At 32.0% G+C, this 14,630-nt stretch overlaps 1 protein-coding gene across 1 annotated transcript; it reads left to right on the top strand.

Moving 5' to 3' along the window:
- Nucleotides 1-9,066: 9,066 nt before the first annotated feature.
- LOC129314139 (protein SOSEKI 1-like) lies at nt 9,067-10,727 on the top strand. The gene is made up of 5 exons (XM_054957511.1): nt 9,067-9,196; nt 9,650-9,719; nt 9,805-9,917; nt 10,370-10,596; nt 10,710-10,727. Exons 1-5 carry the CDS (start codon nt 9,067-9,069, stop codon nt 10,725-10,727), a joined length of 558 nt encoding a protein of 185 aa, XP_054813486.1.
- The last annotated feature ends 3,903 nt before the right edge of the window (nt 10,728-14,630 follow it).

Genomic DNA, 14,630 nt, shown 5'->3' with positions numbered 1-14,630 from the left:
AATTTCATACAAAAATCCTTGGCTTCTATTTTCTAAAAAAAATACAATCTTAAATCTCCTAATTCATCTAGATCCACGATAATGATTCATTTAGTTCAACATTTACTCTTCTTTCTTCAATATGCTTTTCTCCTCCTTTTTGCGGCTACAAGTTGTCCTTGCTCTTTAGCAAATCATCACATCGCTGTCCTCATCCCTATCATCATAACTCACAAGTCATCCTTGCTCCTGTTTTTGCTCACTCTTTAGTCGTCCCTATTGCTCACTTCAATAATGCTCCCTTCTAAGAACCAAATCTCAACAATGCTTGACTAGTTGATGCTTATTATCATCGATTTTCCAAGTCTTCCTATCATTTATCATGCTCGTGCATTCATAACTCATGAGCTAAGTTCTATCTGATACACATATTGTGCTCGTGCTCTTTGTTTTCCTCGATCTCCTAGTCCCATATCTCAGTCCTTCAAAGCTCAATCTCGTCTAATTTCGATTGAGTGTTTGTCGACTTAGCCGATCCATTGCTTATTGCATTGCTATTATTTTATTGTATTTTTAGTTCATTTAGATGTTATTTAGTTAGTTTTTTTGTACCTTTTTAATTAGATATTATATTAGAATGAAGTAATTTTTTGTTTGATTAAAAAAAATTTAAAAATAAAAATAATTAAAAGGACTTAAAGCTCTCAGGGCCGATCCTAAACCTGCTATGTTAAGGGCCGGGCTTCGCATATCAGGGTTTTAAAGAGAACTTGGGCTTAAAAGGGCTGCTCTTTTAGGCCTGAGCCCTTGAAAGGCTGGCCCTACGGGGTCAGGCTAGCCCTTTTTTCCGGCTCTAGTTGTATTTGTCTTCATCTGTCATTCTCTTTTTTATATCTCCACTATTAGAAAAATAAAATTTAATAAGGATTAATTCCTCATTTTCCTTACTAAATTGCATTTTATCCCTTGCTAAATTTTTAACTAAAAAGAGGCTTGCTAAATTTGTCCACTTTGCGCATTGTCACTTGCTTCTTACCATGTCATATATTCACTATGTTTATGCCAAAGCCAAGACTTAAACCCTTGATCTTATACCTTTTAAGCTTTATACTCTTCTTTTTCGCTAGTTAAATTGAAAGGCACTTGTAGTCATTATATGAAAAATTAAATATATATTATTTAACTATATAAATATATCAAATAATATATTATAAAAATGCACACATATATATACATATTAAATTTTATTTTCAATTATTAATATGTTAAAAATCTTTATATTTTATTTAATTATTCTTTATATTATATTTTTAATAACAATATTATTTCATTAATGAAAATTAACTTAAAATAAAGAAAATTTTAAATATTAAATAATTTTATTATCAAAATTTTAGTTAATTTTAAATTTTATTTTATTTTTAAATAAAAATAATTAAATATATAAATAAAATTCATGATCAAAAGTTAAAATTTTTTGTAGTAATTAACTAAGATAGAATCCTCGCTAATTCTCTTATTTTAGATAAGGATTTGCAGTCCCTCTCTAATTTCATTGTTAATTTTAAGTTAAGGTACGAAATCAACATCTCTCACTAATTTCCTTATTAATTTGATATTTAAAAGAGGAATAGATGATCTCTTGTTAAATTCCCTTGCTAATTTGTATTTTTTTTAATAGTGTTCAAATGGCGCATATTCCTGCTCTTGTTACTATTTCTACTCCCAGATCTTTTTCTTACAAGAAAATCAATGTCGTGCTTGATGATCAAAACTTTCTTCTTTAGAAGCAGCAAGTGACTCTTATGGTCAAGCAGCATTGGTTGCACTCAATTCTTGAAGGGACTGAATTGGTTCCACCAACCTCTATACTTGATGATGAAGGTCGTCTGGTACCAAACCCTGCATTTGAGGTGTATGAACAGAATGATACGGCACTTGCATCTTGGTTACTGTCTACAGTGAGTAAGTATATTCTACCCGATCTTGTTAGATTTGACACAGTGTCTCAAATTTCGCGCGATCTCTTTGACATGTATTCTGCTAAATCTGGGTCAAAGGTTCTTCACTACCAAAATCTGCTCACACATAAGTGTAAAGGTGATCTCGCAATGAAAGAACACTTAATCAATATTAAGTCTATTTGTGACAATTTGGCTATCTCAGGGCTTCATGTTTTTTGTTCCATCTCAAATATCTCACGTGTTGAATGGTTTGACTTCTGAGTATGAGCCTATAGTCGCCATCATAAATGCTGCCAAAGGACAACATGACATAAGCACAGCGAACACTATGCTTCTTGATGCTGAAGCAAGCCACAAGTCCTATCTTCAATAGGTGTCCCTTATATTCAATATTGTTATGTCTATACGTTAGACTTCAACAAAACCTACACCAATTTGCCCATCATCTATCTCTCAGCCTGTGCAAGTTCATAATGCTGTTTCCTTCTCTCCTATTTTTGTTGGCAAAAGTCAACCACCTCAACTAAATTTTGTTTGAGGAGATACTGCAGGACGTGGTAGAGGATGTTTCTTAGTCTCTCGACCAATATGTCAAATTTGCTTCAAGGTTGGTCACACGGCAAGATGATATTACTACAGGTTTGATTATAACTATGCTCCAACGAATCCTTCTGTGGCTAACACTCAAGCTCATGTTGTCTCTGATATGTATGGTTGTGACTATGTCTATGATGATTCGTATCCATCCGAGGTCTATTACACTGCCTATTATCCTGATGGTAATCCTTATGTTCAATCTACTATTCCTAATTCCTATTACCACTCAGTCTTCTTCTACTACTTCCAATCCGCAAGTAGCTCTCACTCCTACTACTCAGGCCTATTTAGCATCTCCTAATACTGTAACAGATAATGCTGGGTATTTAGACTTAGGAGCTACTCAACATATTGCAAAAGATGCTGCTAATATTTAAGAGGTTGATAATTCTTAGACTTCTGCGCCAGTTGCTGTAGGTAATGGCAATTTATTAGGAGTTTCAGCTATTGGAAAATTACACATTTCTAACCCTCATTTTGTCTTAAATTTGCCTGGAATCCTACATGTATCGGCTATGATGAAATATTTGTTATTTGTCTCAAGAGTCTCAAAAGGTAATGGTGTTTTTGTGGAATTCTGGCATCACATTTGTCTTGTTAAGGATATGCAAGCTAGAAAGTTGATGACTCATGGACATGAAGTTGCTGGCATGTACAAGCTCAATGAAGCAGACAGAAATATACAAACAAATTCTATAGTTGAACCTTATTTTGAACAAAGTTTTAATGTTTCACTTCATGATGATGTTATAATGTTGTGGCATTTTAGACTAAGTCACCCTTCATATGATGTAGTCAAATAAGTCTTACATAAGAATAAAATTTCTGTTCCAATCAAATCTTCTTCTACTGTTTACTCTGCCTATCAACATGGGAAAAGTGATAAGCTTCCCTTTTCTGCTTCTGATACAGTTTATATGAAACCTCTTGAACTTGTTGTGGCTGATATATGGGGTCCATCCCTTCAATTGTCAAATGGATTTTCATATTATGTTTCTTTTATAGATGCTTACAGTCGTTTTATTTGGATTTATCCATTGAGTAAAAAGTTTGATGCCCTATCTATTTTTAAAAGTTTCAAAGTTGAAGTTGAGAACTTGCTTAATACACAAATTAAGGCTCTGCAAACAGATTCCGGAGGAGAGTTTATAGCTTTTAAATCTTTTCTGAGGTTATCTAGAATATCACATGGATTGATGTGCCCATATACGTAATGAACAAAATGGCCTTATAAAGAGATGTCACAGATAGATAGTTGAAGTTGGTTTATCCATGTTAGCTCATTCATCTCTTCCTCTTTATTACTGGACTGAAGCTTTTACTTCTGCTGCATTTCTTATCAATCGGTTGCCTACTATTGCGTTAAAGGGTGACACGCCATATCATAGACTTCTTAATAAACTACTTGATTATTCTATGTTGAAGGTTTTTGGGTGTGAGTGTTTTCCTTGCCTGCGGTCTCTGAATGCGCACAAGCTGGATTTTTATTCTACTTGCATTTTTTTAGGCTATTGTCAATAGCATAAAGGTTTCAAATGTCTAGATGTTACCGCTAGGCGAATCTATATCTCTAAGCATGTGAGATTTAATGAAGCCATTTTTCCTGGGAGAGTTCTGTTCAGATCTGCCTCTCAAAGTTTGTCTGATGATCATACCACTGCACCTTCTTCTCTTGAGTCATTCTTACTTTCTCCACAGCAATCATCACCAACCATATGGTCTCCATTATCATCATCCGCAGCTGATCATCCAGTTGTTGCAAATGACAGCATACGTTCTGTGCCTATTTCTACAGGTTCTTTTGATTCTGTGTCTGTTCTTGCAAGATCCTTTGATGAATCTGCAATTAGCGTTCCCTCCTGAGCCATAGAATACTCATCTTATGGTGACCAGATCAAAGGCTGGTGTTTTTAAGCCATATGTTTTTTTAGCTACTGGACTTGACCATTTTACCCTCGCAACATCACTGAAGCTTTTAATGATCCTACTTGGCGTGCTGCTGCACAAAAAGAATATGATGCTCTCATCAATTTTCCTACATGGCAACTTGTCCCATTACCAGCTGATTGTAAGCCTTGGGTTGTAAGTGGTTGTTCAAAATTAAAAGTCAAGCTAATGGCACTATTGCTCAACATAAAGCTCGACTGGTCACTCAAGGGTTCTCTCAAGAAGCTGGTCTAGATTGCACAGATACTTTTAGTCTTGTTGTTCGTCCTGCTTCAGTAAGAGCTCTTCCCACTTTTGCTATTTCAAATCACTGGAAGTTGCATCAAGAGAACTTGAACAATGCATTCTTGAATGGAAATTTGATTGAGGATATATATATATATATGGAGTAGCCACCCGATTTCGAAGTTCAATCATCAGATGATAGCCCAAGACTAGCTTGCAAGCTCATTAAGTCTCTCTATAGACTCTAAAAAGCTCCTAGAGTTTGGTTTTATAAGCTCAAGGACTGGGATTTGTTGATACGCGTGCAGACTCATGCTTGTTCATAAAAAAATCTCTTGACAGTGTTGCCTATGTTGTTGTTTATGTGGATGACCTCATTGTCACTGGAAGTAACGAGTCAGAAATTCGAGAGCTAATCACTCAAATGAGTGATCTGTTTTCCTTAAAAGACCTAGGTGATCTGTAATTTTTTCTTGGGATTGAGTTCAAATATCTATCTCATGGTCTCCTTCTGTCTTAGAAAAAATATATTTTGGATCTACTTTAGCATACTTCTATGTTATATGCAAATGGTACTCCAACTCCTATGGTTTTTCCAGTACAACTCTCTAAAAATCCTTTCTTCTCTGCTGAAGCTGCTGCTAAGGAGAAAGAGAAAGAGAAAAGTAAATCGTTTGACAATCCTAAGCTTTATTGAAGTGTTGTAGGATCTCTGCAATATGTCTCTTATACCAGAGCGGATGTGTCTTATGCAACAAATAAGCTTAATTAGTTCTTACATGAACCTCTGATCAAGCACTGGGAATGTGTCAAACGGTTACTACGTTGTCTTTGTGGAACTGTGAATCATGGCTTGTTTATCAAACCTATAACTCAGCTCTCTATTCAAGCATTTGATGATGCAGACTGGGGTGACAGAGGTGATGGCAGGTCTACTAGTGGATTTTTTTACTTTTCTGGGACCTAATCTTATCACTTGGTATTTAAGGAAACAAGTTGTAGTGTCTTGAGGACCACAGAAGCATAATATATAAGCTTTGCAGATGCCATTGTTGATGTGTTATGGCTAAAGTCCTTGCTAACTGAAATGAGGGTTCCTATTACAGGTACGCTAGTAATTTAGGTAGATAATTCTAGAATAGTCTCTTTAGCTGCTAATCCAGTTCTACATTCAAAATCAAATTACTAGTGGACTGGTTAATGTGTGCTATGTTCCTGCTTTTGAACAAGTTGGAGATATTTTCACAAAGCCACTATCTTTTGCACCATTTACTTATCTTCAACAGAGATTAAGTGTCCTTGGACATGAATATGTTTCTGTGCAGTGAACCCCATTATGTTGTTTTTGTTGATTTGTAATGGGGTGGATGTTAGAGTATTATACAAGCCCAATTCTTGTTCGGTTGATTAGAGTTTTCTGTTGTAACCGTGTTCTGTTAGTTTAGTTATATCTTGTTCAAGTACTTAGCTAATAAATACAGTCTTGATGTACTTAGCTCATATCTCACTGCAATCGTATCATTTCAAATATTCTTATCTTTCTCTCTCTCTCCTCTCACTTTACCCTTAATTCATTGCAAACCAATGATTTCACATGATTATTCTTTTGGATAAATTTGAAGATATAAAAATATGACATTCAGTTAACATTAAATATAAATTAATTTTGACGTTAATAATAGTAAAGAGTGAAAAAAAAAGAAATTAAATAACCATAAAATATTAATTAAAAATAATGATATATAAGATTTTATTTGATTGTATTGGTGTATTTTTATTGGATGGACAATAAATAATGTAATGCATCAGGTCCATCTAGAGTCGGTAATTCGGTGGGAAAGGGCTTATTCAAGCTTGGCTTATAATATCTTAACATATAAAAAAACCTATATAAGCAAGCCTAGTCCTAACCCTTTGGGCTTCGGGCTAGCTTAGATACTCAAATTGTTAAATATTATTTTATTTTATTTTTTATTTTTATGTAATTTAAATTTTTATTTAAAAAATAATATTTTTATTTTTTATCTTATTTTTATATTATTTTATTATTACTAAAAAAAGAATTCGGATATTCAAGTTATGCCCATTCAAGTTAGAGCTTAGCCTAGATTCCCTCAAGTTCATTTAGGTAGCTTGAATAAGTTTAAAGTAAAAAAATTTATTAACTCTTAAGCTTGACCATAAAATTTTTTAAATTTATTTAGGTTGGCTTATTAGATTTGACTTAAATTATCACCTCCATATCTATCTAAGAATTTCTCCATTCCTTTGAGATACTATAACCTTAGAACTTAGAAGACACTTTAACTCCCTCAGCATTTGAGCATCTTGATCACACATACCATTTCTGCAAATAATATCATCAGAGGCAACCTCCTCAGATGAAACAAAAGAACCATCACAATTTATTTTGACACAACCACTATTTGGTGCAAGCCAGCATCAATTAACCAATGGCCAAGCCATAACCATAGGTCAAAGGATGTGATGTATCTTTTAAAATTAAAAGCTCAAAATAATAATTTTAAAATTTAAATACATATTTTATAATTATCCTCTACTTGATTTTTTGTAATTACTATATAATAATTTTAATGCCAATGTTATTAAAAGTATTTCATTGCATATAATCCTACTAAAATATTATTTTGATAGTGATTAGTGTCGCCCATCTTTCATAGTCTTTGGAACAAAGTAAAGTTTTTTTTTTTTAACCATTGCAATAACAATATGTAAATCATTGTTAACTTAAAAAAAATTAAATAAACTAGTAGATAAATATGTCTTTTAAATTAAATATTATTATGCATATCAACAATATAAACCTCAAATTGATTATACAGTATTGTTGAATTAGTTAAATGTACATTCAAAATGATCTATATTTATAAGGGAGCACAATCTTATGGATAGAGGAGGCAAAATGTTAAAATTTATGCCACATGTAATTTTTCTCAAATTGACGGTTCCTGTGATGTGCCCTCCCCCCCTTTTCCAAAAACGGAAATGAGATTAACAAGCTTTTAGATGAATACTATTAGGATTAGTTCAATGAAGTGCTTTTATTCATGATCAATTTGACCATAATTTAATTATAGTTTTAACTATTAATTATTGAATTAGTGTCTTGATCGATTAAATAATTAGTCCACTTTTTAATAGCATCTATCCTTCCACTTCGGTGGTTTAATATACCATCTAGGCTAAAAATTAAAGTTAGCCAATTCCAAGAAACAAATGAGATATTATCTAAATTCTTTTTATTGAATTTTAATATTTGTATTTTAGAAAGAGCAGAGGACACATGATATGATACTATAACTTAGAAAGAGTAGAGGACACATGATATGATACTATAACAAATCTATCATTTCTTTTTTCTTTTTAACATCAACTAATCTATCAATTGCTATCTTAAAAATGATTATTCGAATTACACACAAAAATTTATTGCAAACTTTAAAACTTTTGTGTCGCAAATTTAAGAAAATGCACATGGCCAGGGACGGATTTAAGGAACAAACAAGGGTGCTTTCCCCATTTTACATATTTTTTTAAATGCTTTGCTTTTATTTGTAAAAAATGTTAAAACTAATTTTCCCCTCATTATTATGTAATCTTACATTTTGGCTCCCCATAGAGTTGTTTCTAGATCCCTTCTTGCACATGGCAGATATATTCTTCGAGATATGTATTAAATAAGAATGCCAGCCATACAGTACAGATAAGGATTTCGTCATCATGAATTAACAAGTTGACTTCAGTGAAAAAATCATATTGTATTTGTAGTTGAATTATTTTCAAAATCAGGGATTAAAAATTGTAGGAAATTTATAGTCAAACTTAAAAAAAAAAACGAGAGATGCCATATAAATGTGGACATCAGAAAACAAACAGTAATTACCTTTTTTTGAGAATAATGATATGACAAGAACTGACTATCAATTATAATTATAAATGAATAAATAAACATTGTTTTATGTAAATAATAAGTTAATTATATAAAATTGGAATTCCTCCTACATGACATAAGACTCTGTTTCCAGGAGGCCTGCATTATCTTAACCTTCTATAGTAAACCAAATTATGTAATTCAACATGCGTCAATATGTTAAAAGAGGACAATTTAATCAGACACGAAATGCAAATATTGCGTTATTATAAGTCCTCTTTTAGTAGTGGCCGGCACCATGAGGGACAGAGATGTCTTCTTGTTGTCTCCTGTTAACTGGTTTCTACACTTCGCAATATATAGAGAGATAGATTGACCATTGCTTCCATGTGAAGTAGCAGAGTGTTAAGTTTGTGCGTTGAAGGAACAGAGATTTGACATTGCAACACAGAGAGAGAAGAGATGGAAGCAAGTAAAGGTGGTGAAGTGAGAAGGATTCACATTGTCTATTTCCTCAGTTTGATGGGTCGTTCTGAAGAGCCTCATCTCATTCGTGTTCATCATCTCGCTCGTAATGGAGTCTATCTTCGAGGTCCCTTTGTTTCTCTGTTTCATTCACCAGTTTCCTATTAATCTTCCTGCATATTGCTATATGATTTAAGAAATATGTTTCATGTTTTCAATCTCTGCATGCTATTCTGTCTTTAATGCTCTGTTTCTCACTTGGACACTTCTCTGTTCCTCTTCGGTCTCTAATGCTTTGTTTCTTTCTTTTAATAACGATTAAGGTTTTGGACTTCTCTTTTAAACATGAAAGCCACACTATTGAGTTTAGGAAGTCATGATTTATTTTTAAAAAACAGATAAAAATGGGATGAATTATGATTAAGGTTTTTTAGATGGTGGGTTTAAGAGTTACAAACTCCTCTGTCTCTCTGTCTGTAGTACTCTGTTTCTCACTTTTGCAGGCCATGATTTTGTTGAAACAAACAGATAAAAAGGTTTCATGAGTTACATTTTATCGACTTTGTTTATGTGATAACAGATGTGAAGAGGTGGCTTGGGGAACTGAGGGGGAAGGATTTGGCAGAGACACATGCTTGGTCCTACAAGAGGTTGAATGAATGGTACACTTGTACTCTGCTTTTGATTTTGAGGGATCAAATTGTAACAGATTGTGTGTGAATGATTGGGATGCAGGATGTACAAAACAGGGTATGTGTGGCAAGACTTGTTGGATGACGATCTCATTACCCCAATTTCTGACAATGAATATGTCCTCAAAGGATCTCAAATCCTCCCTCTCCCTTTTGGTATGTCCTTCATCAAATAATGGAGCCTTGTCCTTTACTAATAATTTTCATAATAAGTTATATAGATAATATTTGTTGGAACTTATAAGAATAACGCATGATTTAGATGAAGGGAAAAATAAAAGGAAAAAATAGGGAAGATAGGAGAAGAAATTTTTAATCTAATCCTATCTAATACAAATTTCTTTTTTATATCAACTTAACTGACTTTAAAGAATGCATTTTTTTACTCATTTTGTTCAAATTTTCACCATAATTCTTTTTTCTTTCAATTGTCAAAACATGCTATTAGCAAATTTTATACAAATTTTTGTAATGTGTTCCAAAACTTTGTCTAATCTCTTTTCTTAGCTTAAGTAAACTATACATTATATCTTAACTCAAAATATTAAAGCTAGAATAATTTCATTTTTCACACTAGAATAATTTTCCTTGACCTGTTTGTTATACAGAAACTTCTCTATTTGGTGAAAGCAAAGCTTCCACATTGAATGAGGAGATTCCTCTACAAGTACATGACACGAGGGGCAACGAGCAGAAGCAGAAGCAACCATTGATAACAAAAGAACTTCAACTTCAAAGATTTTCATATTTGAAAGCGAATTCTCAGGAGAAACTATCTTCAGAAATCAGCTCTGATAGATTCACATTAACAGATACTGAAAATGAATCTTCTAAAGTTGAAGAAGACAAGCTTGAGGACATAACAGCCAAACACGACCCAAATCACGAACCGAGCCGAAACAATCTTGAGAATCACTCGCTACATTTTTCTCCGTACCATCATCCCAGTTCGTTGAACAAGAATAAGAATCAAAGTAGCCAAGACAACAAAACTGACACACCAGAGACATCATTTTCTATATCATTATCATCATCTTCTTCGTCGAAATCACTATCTCCCTTGAAAGGATCAAGCAAGAGATTTTCCTCTGGAGCTTTGTTTCGCAACTTGATCACTTGTGGGGCCTTAGATATAAACGACGACGTCACGGTCGTACTCAACCAAGCTGACAAAAATGTCTCCAGGAATTCTAATAATAACGCCCAGATTCGCAAAGATGACAGATTCGGAGGATCAGCCAGGAATCTTGGAAGTTGTTGGAATCCACAACAGCAGCAGAATTATGAAGCCAGGTATATAAGTAAATAAAAACTTGCGCTATGAATATTTCAAGTTGATTATACAAGCGTCTCGTATCAGGTTTTGTAATAGCATGAACTTTCATATTTGCAGAAAAAGCTGTGATGGGAAGAGCACAGTCACAAACAAGAACAGGAAGAAGCTAGGCGAGTTTCTGAATCAGATTCCTCACAGACCATTTGGGGGTCAATTTTCTCGAGATGATCAACTGAACATGGATGTAATGAGAGGACTCAGAAAAAGATTCATAAGAATGGACCATTATGTTTAGATCATCATTACCAGATTTCAAGTTACATGTAATCTGGAATGAGAATTCCTGTTGGCTACATCAGATTCCACGTGGACTATTGAAATGACTAATATTTTAAAAACTAGATCGGTTATTGAACCAGACAAAGTATTAGTTCAAGATTCAATGGTCGTATAGTGCTATTATTTTTGTCCTATTATTTATATATAATTTATGAGACTTAATTGATATTAATTTTCTTATAGAATAATTGTGTATAATTTTATGATCTTTTTTTAATAATTTTTAAGGTTCTTTCTTCCAATTTTCAAGTTAATTAATAGTTAAAATTGTATTTTTTAATGAAAGGGTGCTCTATGCACCATTTTTAAATGTTGAAAGAAGAAATTATATTATATAAAAATTTAGCATACGAAATACTTCTCATTAATGAATAATTAAATGACAAAAATATTATTTTATCCTATTTTCTAAAGAATCAGCCTGGCCCAACGCACATCCAAATGATCACATTTGATCCAATAAAGCATGAAGTAGCCATTGAATTTGAATTTAAATTTCAAAGAGCTTATACAATTAGGGTATGTCTCCATATTTAAAGAATACTTATATAAATATTTATATATTATCTATCAATAAAATCTTCATATCAAGATTTGAATTACTTTTATTCGAACAAAATCTTTCAATCCCCCTTCTCCCTAGTGAAATGTACGGCATACTAATCAAAAGGGAATTTTGAAAAGTTGTAAAAAAAATTATATTTAACTAATTATTTTAACTGATTTTCTTAATCGTGTGAAAGTAATTAACATGACCTTATAAAAGAAGACAGGAGGGAGTATGATAGTATGTTATTTGTTTTGTTAATTAAGATATATAAATAATTAAATATGTCAAGTGAGTATAAGATCATCAATTGTATTGTAAGAATATGATAAGCCCGTTAAGTGATTATGCAAAAAAAAAAAAACAAGAAGAAGATATTTTATGAATATTAATTAATAATCAATTCCACTTTAATCATAATACTAGACCAAAAAAACATAATAAGATCATCACTTTCTTATCATTCTTCATATCATGATAGGAGGATAGACAAATGTAGATGTGAAATTGAATTTTGGCTTTTGAAAAGTTGTGGGAACATTCTAAAAATAAAAAAATTATTGGAGTTACAGTCCATTTTTCCTCTTATACTCTCCTTCGATGAGCATTAGAAATCTTGTATAATTAAGTGAGGCATTTTTTTTAAATTATTTTTTAGAGAAGCAAAAATCTTCCTTTGTTAACTGATAAATAACGGATGAGAATTTTTGTTCTTTTAAAAAATGACTTAGGAAAAAAATGACACACTTGTTATTAAAAGGCACCTAGTGCTCTTTGAAGGACTGTACAAGGGAAAAAATGTAACAGCATAGCCCTCAACCCTTTACACTAGCGAATGCAATGCTGTCACGTATCCCCTCACAGGTCTATATGCGACTTTTCCCATGATAGTACATGGGTTATTTCTCACCCACCAATGAAGTCTTTTGAAACCTTCTCAGTGATTAAACCCCCAATCTCTCTTACCTTAAATAATTGAGGCTAAATCTGGTATCATTGAGTTAAGTAATACATAGATTATTCCTCACCCCATTAAAGAGGTATTTTGAAACCTTTCTAGGCATCAAGCCCCTAATCTCTCCTACCTTAATGAAGTTGTGGCCAACCCTAGTACCATTGAGTCAACTTGACTCAATGGTATTAGACTTAATCTCTACTTTCTTAATATAGTAGAAGTTAGAGGTTTAAGGCTGAGTCAATTTCAAAAGACCCCTATAAAGATGGGGTGAGAAATAACCCAAGTACCACCTTAGGAAAAAGCCGGCTTGGGCTCCGTGAGAAGTGTTAAAGCCCAGTTCAAAAGACTTTCAGTGGGGTGGGGTGAGGTCTATTACAAAGAATGCACTTTAACCCATAAAAGAAATCAAATAGTTTTTTTGTATCCTTAAAATTGGTTTTTTTTAAAAAAAAATTCGTACACCTAAGCAACTGTTGGTGGTAGTGTTTTCTTTATTGGTTTGAAGATATGTAATCAAAAAATTGTATACCTAGTCACAATAATCTATTGAAAAACTTTTGATTGTATAAGAAAAATAACTCCAAGTAATTGGAGTTAATACATTGTGAATTTTTATTTGGTTATAAAATTTTTCATCTTTTTCTTTATTAGTAATTGTGACGGAATTTGTAGCCATCAAGATCAATTAATAATACTTTTTGTCTTTCTTAGAATTTGTAGAAATAAAATTCCATATGTTTTCTTCTTCATAGGGTGGAAAAATTGCCTTTATTGTCTCAACCTTGAAACTCTAATTTTAAAGGACAAACTGTATGATATATTCTTTTGAAGTGTATTTTCTTTTTTGAGTTTTGTTGTTTCTAACTAGACAACAACTTGTTGATATGTCTAGGTTTTATAGGGATGATTTTATTGGAAACATAATCCTCTATCTTTAATGGTCCATTTGTTTTTTGGCTTACGGTTAAAGTGCATTTTCATCAATATATTCTTTTGAAGAATGTTGGGTATTTTATATTAATAAGTGAAATATTTTTTCTTCAATCATTTTTAAAAGAGCAAAAATCTCCCTCCATTAGTGGTCTGGAGGGAAATTTTTGCACTTTCAAAAAATGATTCAAAAAAAAATGTCACACTTATTAATATAAGGTATCAAATACTTTTTTTAAAAAAGTGAACAAAAATGTACTTTAATCCAAATTGTTGTTTGGGAACGCATTTATAAAAAAGAAAAAAAAAAAAACCTATCTTGAAAGCACTTTATAAAAGCTCGCCAAAGTACATTAGTTAAAAGTGATATCTAATCTACTAACTTTTGAAGAGTCGATTTACTGATGGGAGAGTTGGATAGTGTACGGGTTTCAATTATTTATAATTTTAATTGAACACATTTTTCAAACATTTTCAAATATATTGTACTTTCTCAATTCAAAAATACAAGTTATTTTTTTAAAAAGTTAAATATTTAAAAATATAAAATATTTTTAATTTTTTAAAATATAATCATTGCTTTTTTTTTTTCAAAAGTACTCTAATTGATGAATGACTTTATATTTATTATAAGGTATTTAATAGGAGTAAATATGAAATAATAAAGTTAGTTTAAAAGTAGGTAACTTTTTTATTGGGTGATGAAATTTGATTAAAAATGCCTTACATTTTTTAACGGAAGGAGTATTTGTTTAACAAAAATTACAACTAATAAAAATAAATGTTTTTTTTAATAATATATTGAAAAGCAATTTTTAC

This window comes from Prosopis cineraria, unplaced genomic scaffold (genome assembly GCF_029017545.1).
Source record: "Prosopis cineraria cultivar Desert tree isolate PC_DT_omini unplaced genomic scaffold, ASM2901754v1 PC6, whole genome shotgun sequence".
Lineage (NCBI taxonomy): Eukaryota > Viridiplantae > Streptophyta > Magnoliopsida > Fabales > Fabaceae > Prosopis > Prosopis cineraria.
This window is presented reverse-complemented; position numbering and strand designations above follow the sequence as displayed.

Bases quoted from the DNA above. Each gene is read 5' to 3' on its own strand.
- LOC129314139 (XM_054957511.1), top strand. From the start codon at position 9,067: ATGGAAGCAAGTAAAGGTGGTGAAGTGAGAAGGATTCACATTGTCTAT. The intron at 9,197-9,649 runs GTCCCTTTGTTT...ATGTGATAACAG, and splicing joins TAATGGAGTCTATCTTCGAG to ATGTGAAGAGGTGGCTTGGG. The intron at 9,918-10,369 runs GTATGTCCTTCA...TTTGTTATACAG, and splicing joins AATCCTCCCTCTCCCTTTTG to AAACTTCTCTATTTGGTGAA.